The following is an 11,678-nucleotide window of genomic DNA, read 5'->3' as shown; positions in this document are numbered from 1 at the left end:
GCTGCACGGAATGAGGCGAAGAGTCATGCCGTGTTGGTCAGCATCATCGAGTGTGTCGCCGCCGATTTTGGGTTGCTAGCAGTGTGTTTCAATCAAGTGAGGAAGGCTCTGGGCTGTTCTTATATGGATCATGACTCAACGCTAGCAATAATTTGAGTCACTCGTGGTGTAGCGGTGAAGCGACTGGCTCGTGAATCCTTCGTGGGGCAACACCGATGGATGGCGCCAAGGCTCGTTGATATCCACAGAAAATCTACCACCCCTCCTTCAGTAAAGTCCAAGCCACTGCTATTTTTCATCTTGCATTCGTTCCGCATCGCAGCTTTACGTCGCTGCACGTACGCAAACAGCTCAAGAGAGCGCCCTTTCAATTTTAAGTCGGTTCGCTACTCAATACCGCAATCATGGTCAAGTGCGTGCCCCTCCATGTCCTCCGGCGACAAGTAGTGATCTGATACTAATCGATGGCGACAGCTTTACCGTGGAGGAGATCCGCGAACTCATGAACGTAAGTAAAACCGTCTCTAAGGCCTCAATGGTGCACTAACATGTCAACAGAAACCCACCAACGTGAGTAACACCCAAGAGAAACCCTCAGCCGACGCTCGAGAAGTCGAAGCCATTGTTTCACATCCACGTCAATTGATCTCGAGTCGACGGCAGCGAGGTCCTCGACCGTCAGCGCGACAGCGTCACTGACAAATGACAGATCCGAAACATGTCCGTCATCGCACACGTCGACCACGGCAAATCTACACTCACCGATTCCCTCGTTCAGAGAGCTGGTATTATCTCCGCAGCTAAAGCCGGTGAAGCGTAAGTGGCGAAGAAGGAGAGAAAGAGACACATACTGACAGTAGTAGCCGCTTCACCGACACGAGAAAGGACGAGCAGGAGCGTGGCATCACTATCAAGTCAACTGCCATCTCCCTGTACGCCCATCTCCCAGATCCAGAAGATATCAAGGATATCCCACAGGTGCGACGGCACACCACTTATCGTGAGATTCTAAGCTGACAAATTCCAGAAAACCGAGAGCAATGACTTTTTGATCAACTTGATCGATTCACCAGGTCACGTCGATTTCTCGTCAGAAGTCACTGCCGCCCTCCGTGTCACTGACGGTGCCCTAGTGGTTGTGGACACCATCGAAGGTGTCTGCGTCCAGACCGAGACTGTCCTCCGACAGGCGCTCGGTGAGCGTATCAAGCCTGTTGTCATTATTAACAAGGTCGATCGCGCTCTCCTGGAACTCCAGGTCGAGAAGGAAGATCTCTACCAATCTTTCTCAAGAACGATCGAGTCTGTAAACGTCATCGTCGCCACTTACTTCGACAAGGCTCTCGGTGATGTCTCAGTCTACCCTGAGAAGGGTACCGTTGCTTTCGGCTCTGGTCTACACGGCTGGGCTTTCACCATCCGTCAATTTGCCGTCCGATATGCCAAGAAGTTTGGTGTTGACAAGAGCAAGATGATGGAGCGTCTGTGGGGCGACAACTTCTTCAACCCAAAGACCAAGAAGTGGACCAAGACCGCTGAAGGCTCGGAACGTGCCTTCAATCAGTTCATTCTGGATCCCATTTTCAAGATCTTCGATGCGTTCATGAAGGGGAAGGTGGACGATGTTGTGACCTTGGCCGGTAAGCTCGACATCAAGATCACCTCCGAGGAGAAGGAGCAGCCTGGCAAGGGCCTGCTCAAGACTGTCATGCGCAAGTTCTTGCCTGCCGCTGATGCTCTGATGGAGATGATGGTTATCCATCTGCCATCTCCAGTCACTGCTCAGAAGTATCGTGCCGAGACTCTGTACGAGGGTCCTGCCGATGACGCGGCTTGCATTGGTATCCGCGACTGCGACCCCAAAGCCGATCTCATGCTTTACGTTTCCAAGATGGTGCCGACCTCCGATAAGGGTCGATTCTACGCTTTCGGTCGTGTCTTCGCTGGCACTGTCCGCTCTGGTCTGAAGGTCCGCATTCAGGGCCCCAACTACGTTCCCGGAAAGAAGGAAGACTTGTTCATCAAGGCTATCCAGCGTACCGTTCTCATGATGGGCAAGACCGTCGAGCCAATCGAGGACATGCCTGCCGGAAACATCGTCGGTCTCGTCGGTATCGACCAGTTCCTGCTCAAGTCTGGTACTCTTACCACCTCCGAAACCGCCCACAACCTGAAGGTCATGAAGTTCTCCGTCTCACCTGTCGTGCAGCGATCAGTCGAAGTCAAGAACGCCAACGATCTGCCCAAGCTGGTCGAAGGTCTCAAGCGTCTTTCAAAATCCGACCCCTGCGTCGTCTGCAGCATCAACGAATCTGGTGACCACATTGTTGCTGGAGCCGGTGAGCTGCACTTGGAAATCTGCCTGAAGGATCTGGAGGAAGACCACGCCGGTGTGCCACTCAAGATCTCCGACCCCGTCGTCTCGTACCGTGAGACGGTGAGCGAGAAATCCAGCATGACTGCTCTGTCGAAGTCACCCAACAAGCACAACCGTCTCTACGTTATCGCTGAGCCTCTCGGTGAAGAGGTCGCCAACGCTATCGAGGCTGGCAAAATCAACCCGCGTGACGACTTCAAGACTCGTGCCCGCGTTTTGGCTGACGACTACGAATGGGATGTTACCGATGCTCGCAAGATCTGGGGCTTCGGTCCAGATACGACCGGTCCCAACTTGCTCGTTGACCAGACCAAGGCCGTGCAATACCTGAACGAAATCAAGGATTCCTTCCTCTCCGGCTTCCAGTGGGCCACTCGCGAAGGTCCCGTCGGTGAGGAGCCAATGCGTGGTATTCGCTTCAACGTCATGGATGTTACACTACACGCCGATGCCATTCACCGTGGTGGAGGTCAGATCATCCCAACGGCACGACGTGTCCTGTACGCCTCAACCCTTCTTGCCGACCCCGGCTTGATGGAGCCTGTCTTCCTTTGCGAGATTCAGGTGCCTGAGCAGGCGATGGGTGGTATCTACGGTGTGCTCACTCGCCGTCGTGGCCACGTCTTCTCTGAGGAGCAGAGATTGGTACGCCATTGTTCACTGTCAAGGCTTACCTGCCAGTCATGGAGTCGTTCGGCTTCAACGCTGATCTACGTGCCGCTACGTCTGGTCAAGCTTTCCCACAGATGGTGTTCGATCACTGGCAAATCCTGCCTGGTGGCAGCCCGCTCAAGGCCGACAGCTTGCCTGGCCAGGTCGTCACCAAGATGCGTATCCGCAAGGGTCTCAAGGAGGTTGTGCCGGGATACGAGAACTACTACGACAAGTTGTAGAGACGCTCAGAGCTCAAATCAATCAAAATATGCAAAGGACGAAGGGCAGAATGTCTATGTCGTCTGTGTCGACGATCCTGTGCATGGTCTGATGTGGACGGCGAGGAGGAATGGCGTGCTTCTAGGTCGAAGTCCGGCTGAGATGAATACATGTCTGACCGCTTGACGACCCTCTCTTGAGCCACGATCAGTTCTCTTCTCCTTTCTGAAAATTATCTTTCGGCAGATTCCCTAGCATTGCATATCAAAGGAGGAACGGGTGAAGGAGAGAACGATATGATACGACGTCGATAACGAAGTGTGTTGTGGCTGTTCTAGACATGCTGTCAACCTCAAGAAAACGACCGCAAAAGCAATAGGCAGATAGAACACTTGAGAATGAATAGAATCGAGAAAAAGAGTGGTCGTCATTCCAGCTCACTTGATTGCTGCGAGATGATTACAGAGCTTGATCCGACTTCATGCCACACCTCGTGGGAATTCGCATGATTCATGCTGAATTAAGGCGATACGGTAGGAGGTGTCAACTTGTCTTTCTACCTTGCCGTCTGGTCTCCGTGTACCTCTGTTAGCTCGCACTATACTAATTCCGCCCAGTCAAAGCCAAAGTTCTGTGTATTCACTATAATCTCTCCCAACCTAGCCAGACCTACGTCTCGCCTACTTCGCGAAACTCCTCACATACTCCTCCCACTCCCCCTTCCCCATCTCCTTAATCCCCACCAACTCATTGTCCGGTGCCCGCTCCCCAAAGTCCGCCCCCCACCCCTCCGCAAACGCCGCCCCCCTAATCTGTCCGAGCATAATCTTCCCAAAATTCGCATCCTTCCCTTTCTCCTGTAACTCCTTGAACCCGTCCTCGCGATCCTTCTTGGTATCGAACTCCTCGATCTCCCACCCGTCCTTCCCGCCCAGAATCTCAAGGATTTCGTTCTGGGTAGTCCTTACATCCTGGATCTTCAAACTCTTGTTCTTCGTCGCCCCAAGGTTACTCAGCACGCCAACAATCGCATCCGCAATTACACCCAGCCGCGTCGCAGCAAACGGCACGTCCCCGCCATCATACCTTACCAATTTCTTCTCGGGCACATTTGCAATAAATCCATTCGTCAAGCCCGAGTCCAGGAAGGCGTTGTTGTGGATGATCGTCCAGCTGAACTTTCCCTCTGACTTCGCTGCCAGCGCCTCGACCTGCTTCTGCACGGCGACTTTGCCGGCGTAGACGGGCAATGTGGCGGCGAGGTGGTGGTGGGTGTCGCAGCCGAACTCGGAGGGGATGACGCGGGAGACGCCGGCGGCGTAGGCGGCGTCGATTAGTGGGCCTTGGGCATCGATGGCGAGGGAGCCGAGGGTGCTGACTAGGGTGTGGACGTCCTTTAGGTGGGGTTCGATGGAGGTCTTGGACGTGTAGTCGACCTGGGCGACGGAGAGCAGGTCGGACTTGGGGAGGTCTTTGGGTGTGGAGCGGCTGAGGACGAGGACGGGGTGGTTGGCGGCGAGCAGGGCCTTGACGATGGGCAGGCCGAGTTGGCCGGCGCCGGCGACTGCTACTTTTACTGGTTTCGAGGACATAGTGTTGGTATGGAAGCCAATGGGTGGTAGGTAAGTTTCTGAAGCTGGATAGGTTGTCGTCTGTTAGATATATCTTGCTGGAGGCTTGCTTATGGATAGAGGCACGGCCGTAAGTGCTGGGTTATAACTATACATTAATACTTAATACAAGTGTAGAATTTTGAGTTCGTTCCTCCCAGTCGTGTTTGCACCAAATTATGGCGTGCTATTGCGCCGGCCGCAAACCCTCTTACCAATATGCACAGCCCAAACGCCCATCCGATCCCCGTGCACGACGACGACCAGTGTGTGCTTCCCAATTCCGTGCTGCATCGGCAGAGTGGTGTCGTTGGGGGATCGAAGTGGGGCATGTGGGGAGCCTTTTGGTGATGGAACAGGCAAAATGCTGCATAATTGAAGTCTCCGAGCACGGGCTGTATTTGAGCCGGGCCGGAAATTTCCAGTACATTTATGATCAGCGATATCATATGCGCGGCAGTATTCCTCGATCGGTGCCAACAACGACAAATGCAATCCTGCTGCTTTGCTGCCGCGTTTTTCATGGCGACGGATGTAGCCCAGTTGCTCTTGTCAGCAGAGACCTTCGACCGGGAAGCTCACGACGGGACACCTTCGTATTCCCATCCACCGGGTCCAATGCGATGCTTGCGGTTGTTGCGCCGATTGACATTGCACTTGACCAAAATGGTCAGCACAGTAAGTATAAGAATGATCAGAGCCCCAATTGTCGGAATCAAGACGTTTCTATTGCGCTCCTCATCTGCGGTGGCTTGATATCTGCAATCACCATTTGGTCCAGTCGTGACCCAGCAATTATCGGATGATAAAGAGTTCAGGTTGATCCAGATAATGTCTGAGATTCGCCGCCTGGAAGTCTCATTCAGAACATGCTCGTGTAGAAACCTGTTTTCCAGTTGCGTCACAGGGACGTCGAAGCTGCTGCCTTCGGGACAAGCTTCTGGAGCACCGCTGTATATTATCTCATCGTTCGAGAGGCGCCATCTGAAGGGTTCTCCGTCTACACGGCATGCTGCACGGTAGTTGCCTTGGCAGTTGACCACCTTCCACGACCCGCGGTAGGCGTCGGAGGAGTCCATGACAACGCATCGAAATTGATCATTGTCTTCGTCATCACTAACGCCTGGGGAGGACGTATTCACTGGCTCACCGGGCGCCCAACCGAGGACAATCGACTCAGTGAATGCTCTGTACGGATTATAATCGTCTTCTGCGCTGGTGTCGTCCAAGGTCGTGTTGAGAATAGGTTCAATTCCGCACGAAGTCATATTACGTGGAAAGGCCGACTGGAGGGCCGTACTGCTCTGATCTATTGTTGCCATCGCCCAGGTATTGTTGACCCGCGACACACTTGTGGTATCGTCACTGTAGAAGCAACCTGACGTGATTTCTCCAGTGTCGGATTGTTTTATCTTTCGAGGAGCTGAGAGGGAACCTTGGGGAAACACATAGGATGCATCACCCTCGAGATCGTAGGCATCCATCTCGGACCCTATTGTACCCCAAACTAGTAGGACACGTTGAAGAGAGTTCAAAAGCAGGTACAATTCGCTTGGCCAGCCATCATCTGTCGACACAACTCCGTCTGCAGCCTTCTCGATGTTGTAGTAGCCTGTCATGGGCAGACGATCAGCGCTCTTCACCTGATACCACGACAGATTGAGGTTCGAGCGGTCAGAGATGAGGTCTCCAGGACGGTAGATCTGAGAACCAAGATCTTTCCAGAACGTGTAGCCGACAGATGCTGTGTCTCCTGGCAATTCTTCAGATGTTACATTCTGTGGTGGGCCACCCGGATCGCTAGCGGAAGAAGCGCTGTTCAGGTTGAATTCCAAGATCTGCAACGTGGCGGCTTGCGGGTCGGAGCTGTCGTCGATGTATTGATGCATCACGTCCACAATAGCTTCCACCGTAAGACCATCGGTGCATCGATAGGGACCTAGCACCACCATGCCGTCGTCGTCTTCACTGACAGTCGGCTGCGCAGACTCGGTAGATGAAGTTGAGGTCGGGATATCGGAGGTCGAGACATCCTCGGATGCAGTCGATGCCGAAGTCGAGTTGTCACTGATCGTTTCAGTTTGCCGGCGGTCCAGACCCAACTCGAACCTCCGCAGCAGCTGTGGAGAGCGCTGAGAGGAATTCGTGACAGCATCCTCACTCGTGTCGTTTGCGACCTGAGGTATCGAAGCCGGACATAACTGGAATTGTTGACTCCCAACGCTCCAGTACAGATCAATTACGAATCTTCTGAAGCCTATTGCCAGTAGATTCGAGAAGCATGTCTGGAACGAGTCTCCATTGTAGGTGCCATCCGAGAAGCAGGCCTTGGTGAGATATATGCCGGGGAAGACCGCTTTGTCGATGGGAGCCTGGCCAGTGATGTCTCTATTGGAGAGGAACTTTGGGCCCCAGAAGTCGTCCGGCGACGCGCCATCACTTGGCTGGTACGTATAGGACATCACGCATAGGTCGTCGCTTAGCCATGCCTATATCTTCATCAATGCAGGTCGTTCACGCTATGTCCAATTGTAAGTGCCCATTTCCTAATAGCTTGTGGCCCGGGAAGCTGTTAATTATGGAAGCCGATGTAGTGATGGTGACGGAAATGCATCCATGGATGGGAGGTCTAAGGCCAAGGCTTGAGGCTGAGGGTGGAGAGTGGAGTACGTCGGTCGCCTTTATTTAAAGATTCCAGGGCGGAAAGTTGTCACCATGTCCAAGACCACTTGTCATCTTCTTTGCACTTGTAGTTGATTTGCAATTCATCGTCATCCGCTCCTTCCTTGCCTTCTGTAAAACACGTTCTCAACATCGATCTCGGTAAACAACACTGCCGCCTCACGACTTCAAAGCCGCCGCCATGGCTGCCAATGAACCCCCTCCCCACATCAAAGCGCAAATGCAAGCGCAAATAGAAGCCGCCAAAGCCGAAGCCGCACGACGCGGCATGACGTTTCAACAATTCCAAGAAGAGCAAAGAAACATGATCATGCAAGAGGCACAGAAACTCGGCATTACGCCGCAGGAGTTCATCCAGAGAAAGCAGAGAGAACACCAGGAACAAATGCAGCGGCAACAGCAGCAGCAGGCGCAGCAGCAACAGGGTGGACAGCCAAAGCAGCAGACACAACAAGTCGACATTACAGGTCAAGTCGAAGCGAAGCCTGATGCCCTTGCTGTGGCGCGATTCCTTAGGAAGCAGGACCTTAAGACGAGAGTTGTCCTCTTCAAGGGCCAGCGCAAGGATATGTTCAAGGGTAAGACTGCTGCCACCCTATATGTTCACGTCTGACTAATGCTCTCTCACAGTGAAACGAGCAGTTCGAGCCCTCCAGTCCGACGCTACACAAAAGCGCAAAAGAAAGACGCCCTCCTCCCTACCGTCTCCAACCGCGACGACGCCCTCAAAGCCCTCCAACTCCTCCCTCTATCCATGCTCGCCCTCCGCGTCGACAAGACTGATCCACACAAAGGCCATAACCACGCCAAACCCGCCAAGAAAGACCCCAAGCGCGTCAAGGGCCAGTGGGATGTCGAAGTTGTGCACCAACAGATGTTTGAGGATAATATGTACTACATGTGGGTATACGAGGGCTCAAATTGGAAGACCAAGATGTATGCTGCCTTGTTGCTCACGGGTCTGATTGCTGTGGTCATGTTCCCGCTGTGGCCGCTGATGATGAGGCAAGGGGTGTGGTATGTGAGTATGGCGGCGATGGGGCTGTTGATCGCGTTCTTCGGGCTGGGTATCGTCAGACTGATACTATTCCTGTTGACGGTATTGCCGCTGCCGCCTGGACTGTGGATCTTCCCGAATCTGTTCGAGGATGTTGGTGTCATTGAGAGTTTCAAGCCGCTGTATGCGTGGGGCGACGAGTTGAAAGAGCAGGAGAAGTTGAAGAAAAAGAATAGGAAGAAGGCGAGGGCTGAGAAGGCTGCGGCGGGCGAGAAAGGTGCTGATGCTGGTACTGCTGCTCCGACGGCAACAGATAGCGCTGCGCCTACCACGAATGGTACTACTCCTGCGACCAATGGTGCCACGCTTACAACCAACGGGACTGCGAACAAGACGGCTTTGAGTTCCGGAGCTCAGGCTACACCTACGCCCGGTGGTGCTGTTGCGAGGCGACAAGCTACAGTGGAGGAGGTAGAGGACGAATGAGTGACCTGAAGTTGGATCCAGCTTCATGGCATATGCGACAACACTTTTCAACGACGCACACTTTGAGGAGGACATCCATAGCATGCATTCCATGCAGAATCGCTGTGGTAATAAACGCTCATTGGGTATCTTCATTGGATCATCTACGGTATCTCTCGCAACTGCTCTGTCTGCAAGCGCTCTTCTGTTTTAGTCTCCGCCCATCAGCACATCAAGCCGCCGATCAAACGACAATGCCTGCGGCTGCTCCTCCTCTTCCGGCCTCTCCCGGTGACCGGTCGCTCCACCGTGCTGCCCCATCCTCGCACCAACCCTAACAAGCAGAGACCGCAGCTTCTCCATCTCCCTCGCCAGCTCCCCATCTCTGGTCACGAGATTCGGCTGGATGTGCTCCTGTGCGTCCTCATACGGTCGAAGCAGGTCTTGTAGGTGCTTGTATCGCTTCAATCTCTGCTGTGCATCCCGTCGTTGTTGTGTTAGGGTAAGGAGTTGTGCGCGTAGCTTCTCGAACGCTGCAGCGTCTTCATCTCCATCGTCTTGCTGCTCGATTTCCTCCTCGCTGTCCCCAGCATCTCGTAGCACGACATCTTTCCACCGTTGTGGTAGCAGCCTTTGCACGTCCTCCACATCCTCCACAAGAAGACTGATGTCCCGCCGTATAGCTGTCTCAGCACCCAGCGCTCCCTCTCCGTCAGCGCCCTGCTGTTGTAGCAAGAGGTCCCGCTCCTCATGAACACGATTCCAATATAGCGTCTCGATCTGCTCCGCTACATGTTGTTGGGCTTGTGCGCTGAAGTGGGTCCGGTTGTGGGTAGCGAGTTTGGCGTTGGTGTCTTTGATAGCCTTGTCGAGGACTTTGGGGGGCAGTTGGGTTGGGTCTGGGAGTTGGGTGGTAGTGAGGGGCGTCTGGAGGAGGCGGGTTTGCTGGTTGAGGAAAGCGAGTTTTTGGGAGGATATTGAGGGTGACGAGGTTGTGGAGGGCATGTTTGACGGTTGAGAAGGGTGGAGGATCTAGAGGGTTGCTGCGATCATCCAGCCTGGTTACGGAAATTTGTCGTTCAAGATCTCGTGCTGGAGAGACGAGCAGCGCGTTCGCAAAGCCGGAAGACGCGTCAGAGCCGAGGTTTAGCCTGAGCCAAGCATTCTGGATTTCTGGTCTCGAATTTTGTAAATGTTTTCTGATTGTCTCGATGATCATACTACCGGCTGATCGATCCAAGGAGATTCGACGCGATGTGCCCTCTCAGTATGCGACGCGGTCTACAGCAGCTACACTGCATGTCGGCTGCGGTGTCCTAATGCAACGAAGTGCTGCTGGCCCAGCAAATGAACGTCGAAGCTTTGCGATTCAAGAATGACGAACACTTAACTGAGATCTTTGGTCGTAACATCTAAGCTGGCTAATTCACAGATGCCAGTACTCAGACGCGGCTCTATCGGTACGTCTCCATTCTCCCTCGTCCATACCACCAACTCTCCATCTGATGATATAATTTGCGATTGATATTTAACCATTCACCGGAGGTTCACGCCAGAGCTTCTTAACGGGTTTGGAGATATGATATTCAATTCTTACATATGCTGAACACCCAACGAATCCATCTCTACCATCATCATGCTGCAGTCGTCAAGTCGTGGTCGAGAAAGCGCGCTGACTCTCAAAATAGTGCGCCACGGGGTCGAACTTGAAGACTTGTCCCGAAGCATCAATACTTTCTGGGGATGAGGCGTTCACAGCACTATCCTGAGCAATCGACCCCGGTATCAAGTCAGTAGTAAGTCCAACCTTTCGCTCTCCCCCACTGCTTCGCCTATGAGGAAAACCTTATGCACTAGATAGTATATGAAGGGCTTGCCCTCATGAACGAACTTTTATCACCAAGATCTCTGAGGCACACATGCTGTTTCCGTATTGTTCTACGCACTTCGAGGCCATGTGACTGACAAGCTCGGTACAGACAATCCTGAAGGACCATTCTCGATGCGACACACGACGATGTTGACTACCCCTCCTGTTCCTGTGTCCGAGTTGCACCAACTTCGAACTCACGCGTGGCTAGTGACTCGTGCGACACAAACATCGTTTATCGTTCGTGCAATTGCCTTGTCGCGCGCGGAGTTTGGACGACCCTGGGTGCCAGCAGGACCAACAGTAACGATGAGGCTCCGTTCACTCTCGCAGCCCAGGGCTAGAGGATTATCTGCGCCCCATACTGCGACATTTCGTGCTGTAGACGTTGTCAGCAAGTCCTAGGACGACCGGCAGGACGACCGTGCGTTCTCTCGAAATGTGTAGTGCCTTCAAGGCTCCGGGATGTATTTGTATCCAGTCGTTGCTAGTGAGTGTCTCGTTGCGGCACCTCCTGTATTGAGAACCGAGTGGTGTAGGAGGTTTTCAACCAATCAGGTTAGAGCCGTAGGGTCCAGCATCTTGGAATCGATGTCGCTTGATGGCTTCCTGCTTCTTCACCAGCACTGGCTGCCTCTTCGCGATGAAGCAAAGGGAACCGATCATGATTCTGCTGTCGAGCAAGGTCATGTTAATTTCGCCTGCCGTAACAGATCTCGGAATCTCGGGTTATCCGTCGCTTGCTGCCGCAGCGCGACACGTTCGATAAGTCTTTGTTGTTGACCACCTTGCGTGTGCCACGGC

General features: G+C 53.4%; 5 protein-coding genes across 5 annotated transcripts; 2 read left to right on the top strand and 3 right to left on the bottom strand.

Moving 5' to 3' along the window:
* Positions 1-426: 426 nt before the first annotated feature.
* AB675_6854 (Elongation factor 2) lies at positions 427-3,270 on the top strand (the record flags this gene model as incomplete). The annotated part of the gene is made up of 7 exons (XM_018147177.1): positions 427-443; positions 475-508; positions 559-570; positions 710-816; positions 864-978; positions 1,028-3,022; positions 3,046-3,270. The coding sequence occupies 7 exons, from the start codon at positions 427-429 to the stop codon at positions 3,268-3,270; spliced, it is 2,505 nt and encodes an 834-aa protein (XP_018003466.1).
* A 660-nt stretch (positions 3,271-3,930) lies between these two features.
* On the bottom strand, positions 3,931-4,842 carry AB675_6853 (uncharacterized protein; the record flags this gene model as incomplete). The annotated part of the gene is made up of 1 exon (XM_018147176.1): positions 3,931-4,842. The coding sequence occupies one exon, from the start codon at positions 4,840-4,842 to the stop codon at positions 3,931-3,933; it is 912 nt and encodes a 303-aa protein (XP_018003401.1).
* Positions 4,843-5,438: 596 nt separating this feature from the next.
* Positions 5,439-7,322, bottom strand: AB675_6852 (Maintenance of telomere capping protein 6; the record flags this gene model as incomplete). Its single annotated transcript, XM_018147175.1, has 1 exon — positions 5,439-7,322. One exon carries the CDS (start codon positions 7,320-7,322, stop codon positions 5,439-5,441), a length of 1,884 nt encoding a protein of 627 aa, XP_018003328.1.
* Positions 7,323-7,723: 401 nt separating this feature from the next.
* On the top strand, positions 7,724-9,025 carry AB675_6851 (Translocation protein SEC62; the record flags this gene model as incomplete). Its single annotated transcript, XM_018147174.1, has 2 exons — positions 7,724-8,120; positions 8,199-9,025. 2 exons carry the CDS (start codon positions 7,724-7,726, stop codon positions 9,023-9,025), a joined length of 1,224 nt encoding a protein of 407 aa, XP_018003269.1.
* Positions 9,026-9,214: 189 nt separating this feature from the next.
* AB675_6850 (uncharacterized protein) lies at positions 9,215-10,009 on the bottom strand (the record flags this gene model as incomplete). Its single annotated transcript, XM_018147173.1, has 1 exon — positions 9,215-10,009. One exon carries the CDS (start codon positions 10,007-10,009, stop codon positions 9,215-9,217), a length of 795 nt encoding a protein of 264 aa, XP_018003201.1.
* Positions 10,010-11,678: the final 1,669 nt, after the last annotated feature.

This window comes from Cyphellophora attinorum (assembly GCF_001299255.1).
Source record: "Cyphellophora attinorum strain CBS 131958 chromosome Unknown Contig5, whole genome shotgun sequence".
Taxonomy (NCBI): domain Eukaryota; kingdom Fungi; phylum Ascomycota; class Eurotiomycetes; order Chaetothyriales; family Cyphellophoraceae; genus Cyphellophora; species Cyphellophora attinorum.
This window is presented reverse-complemented; position numbering and strand designations above follow the sequence as displayed.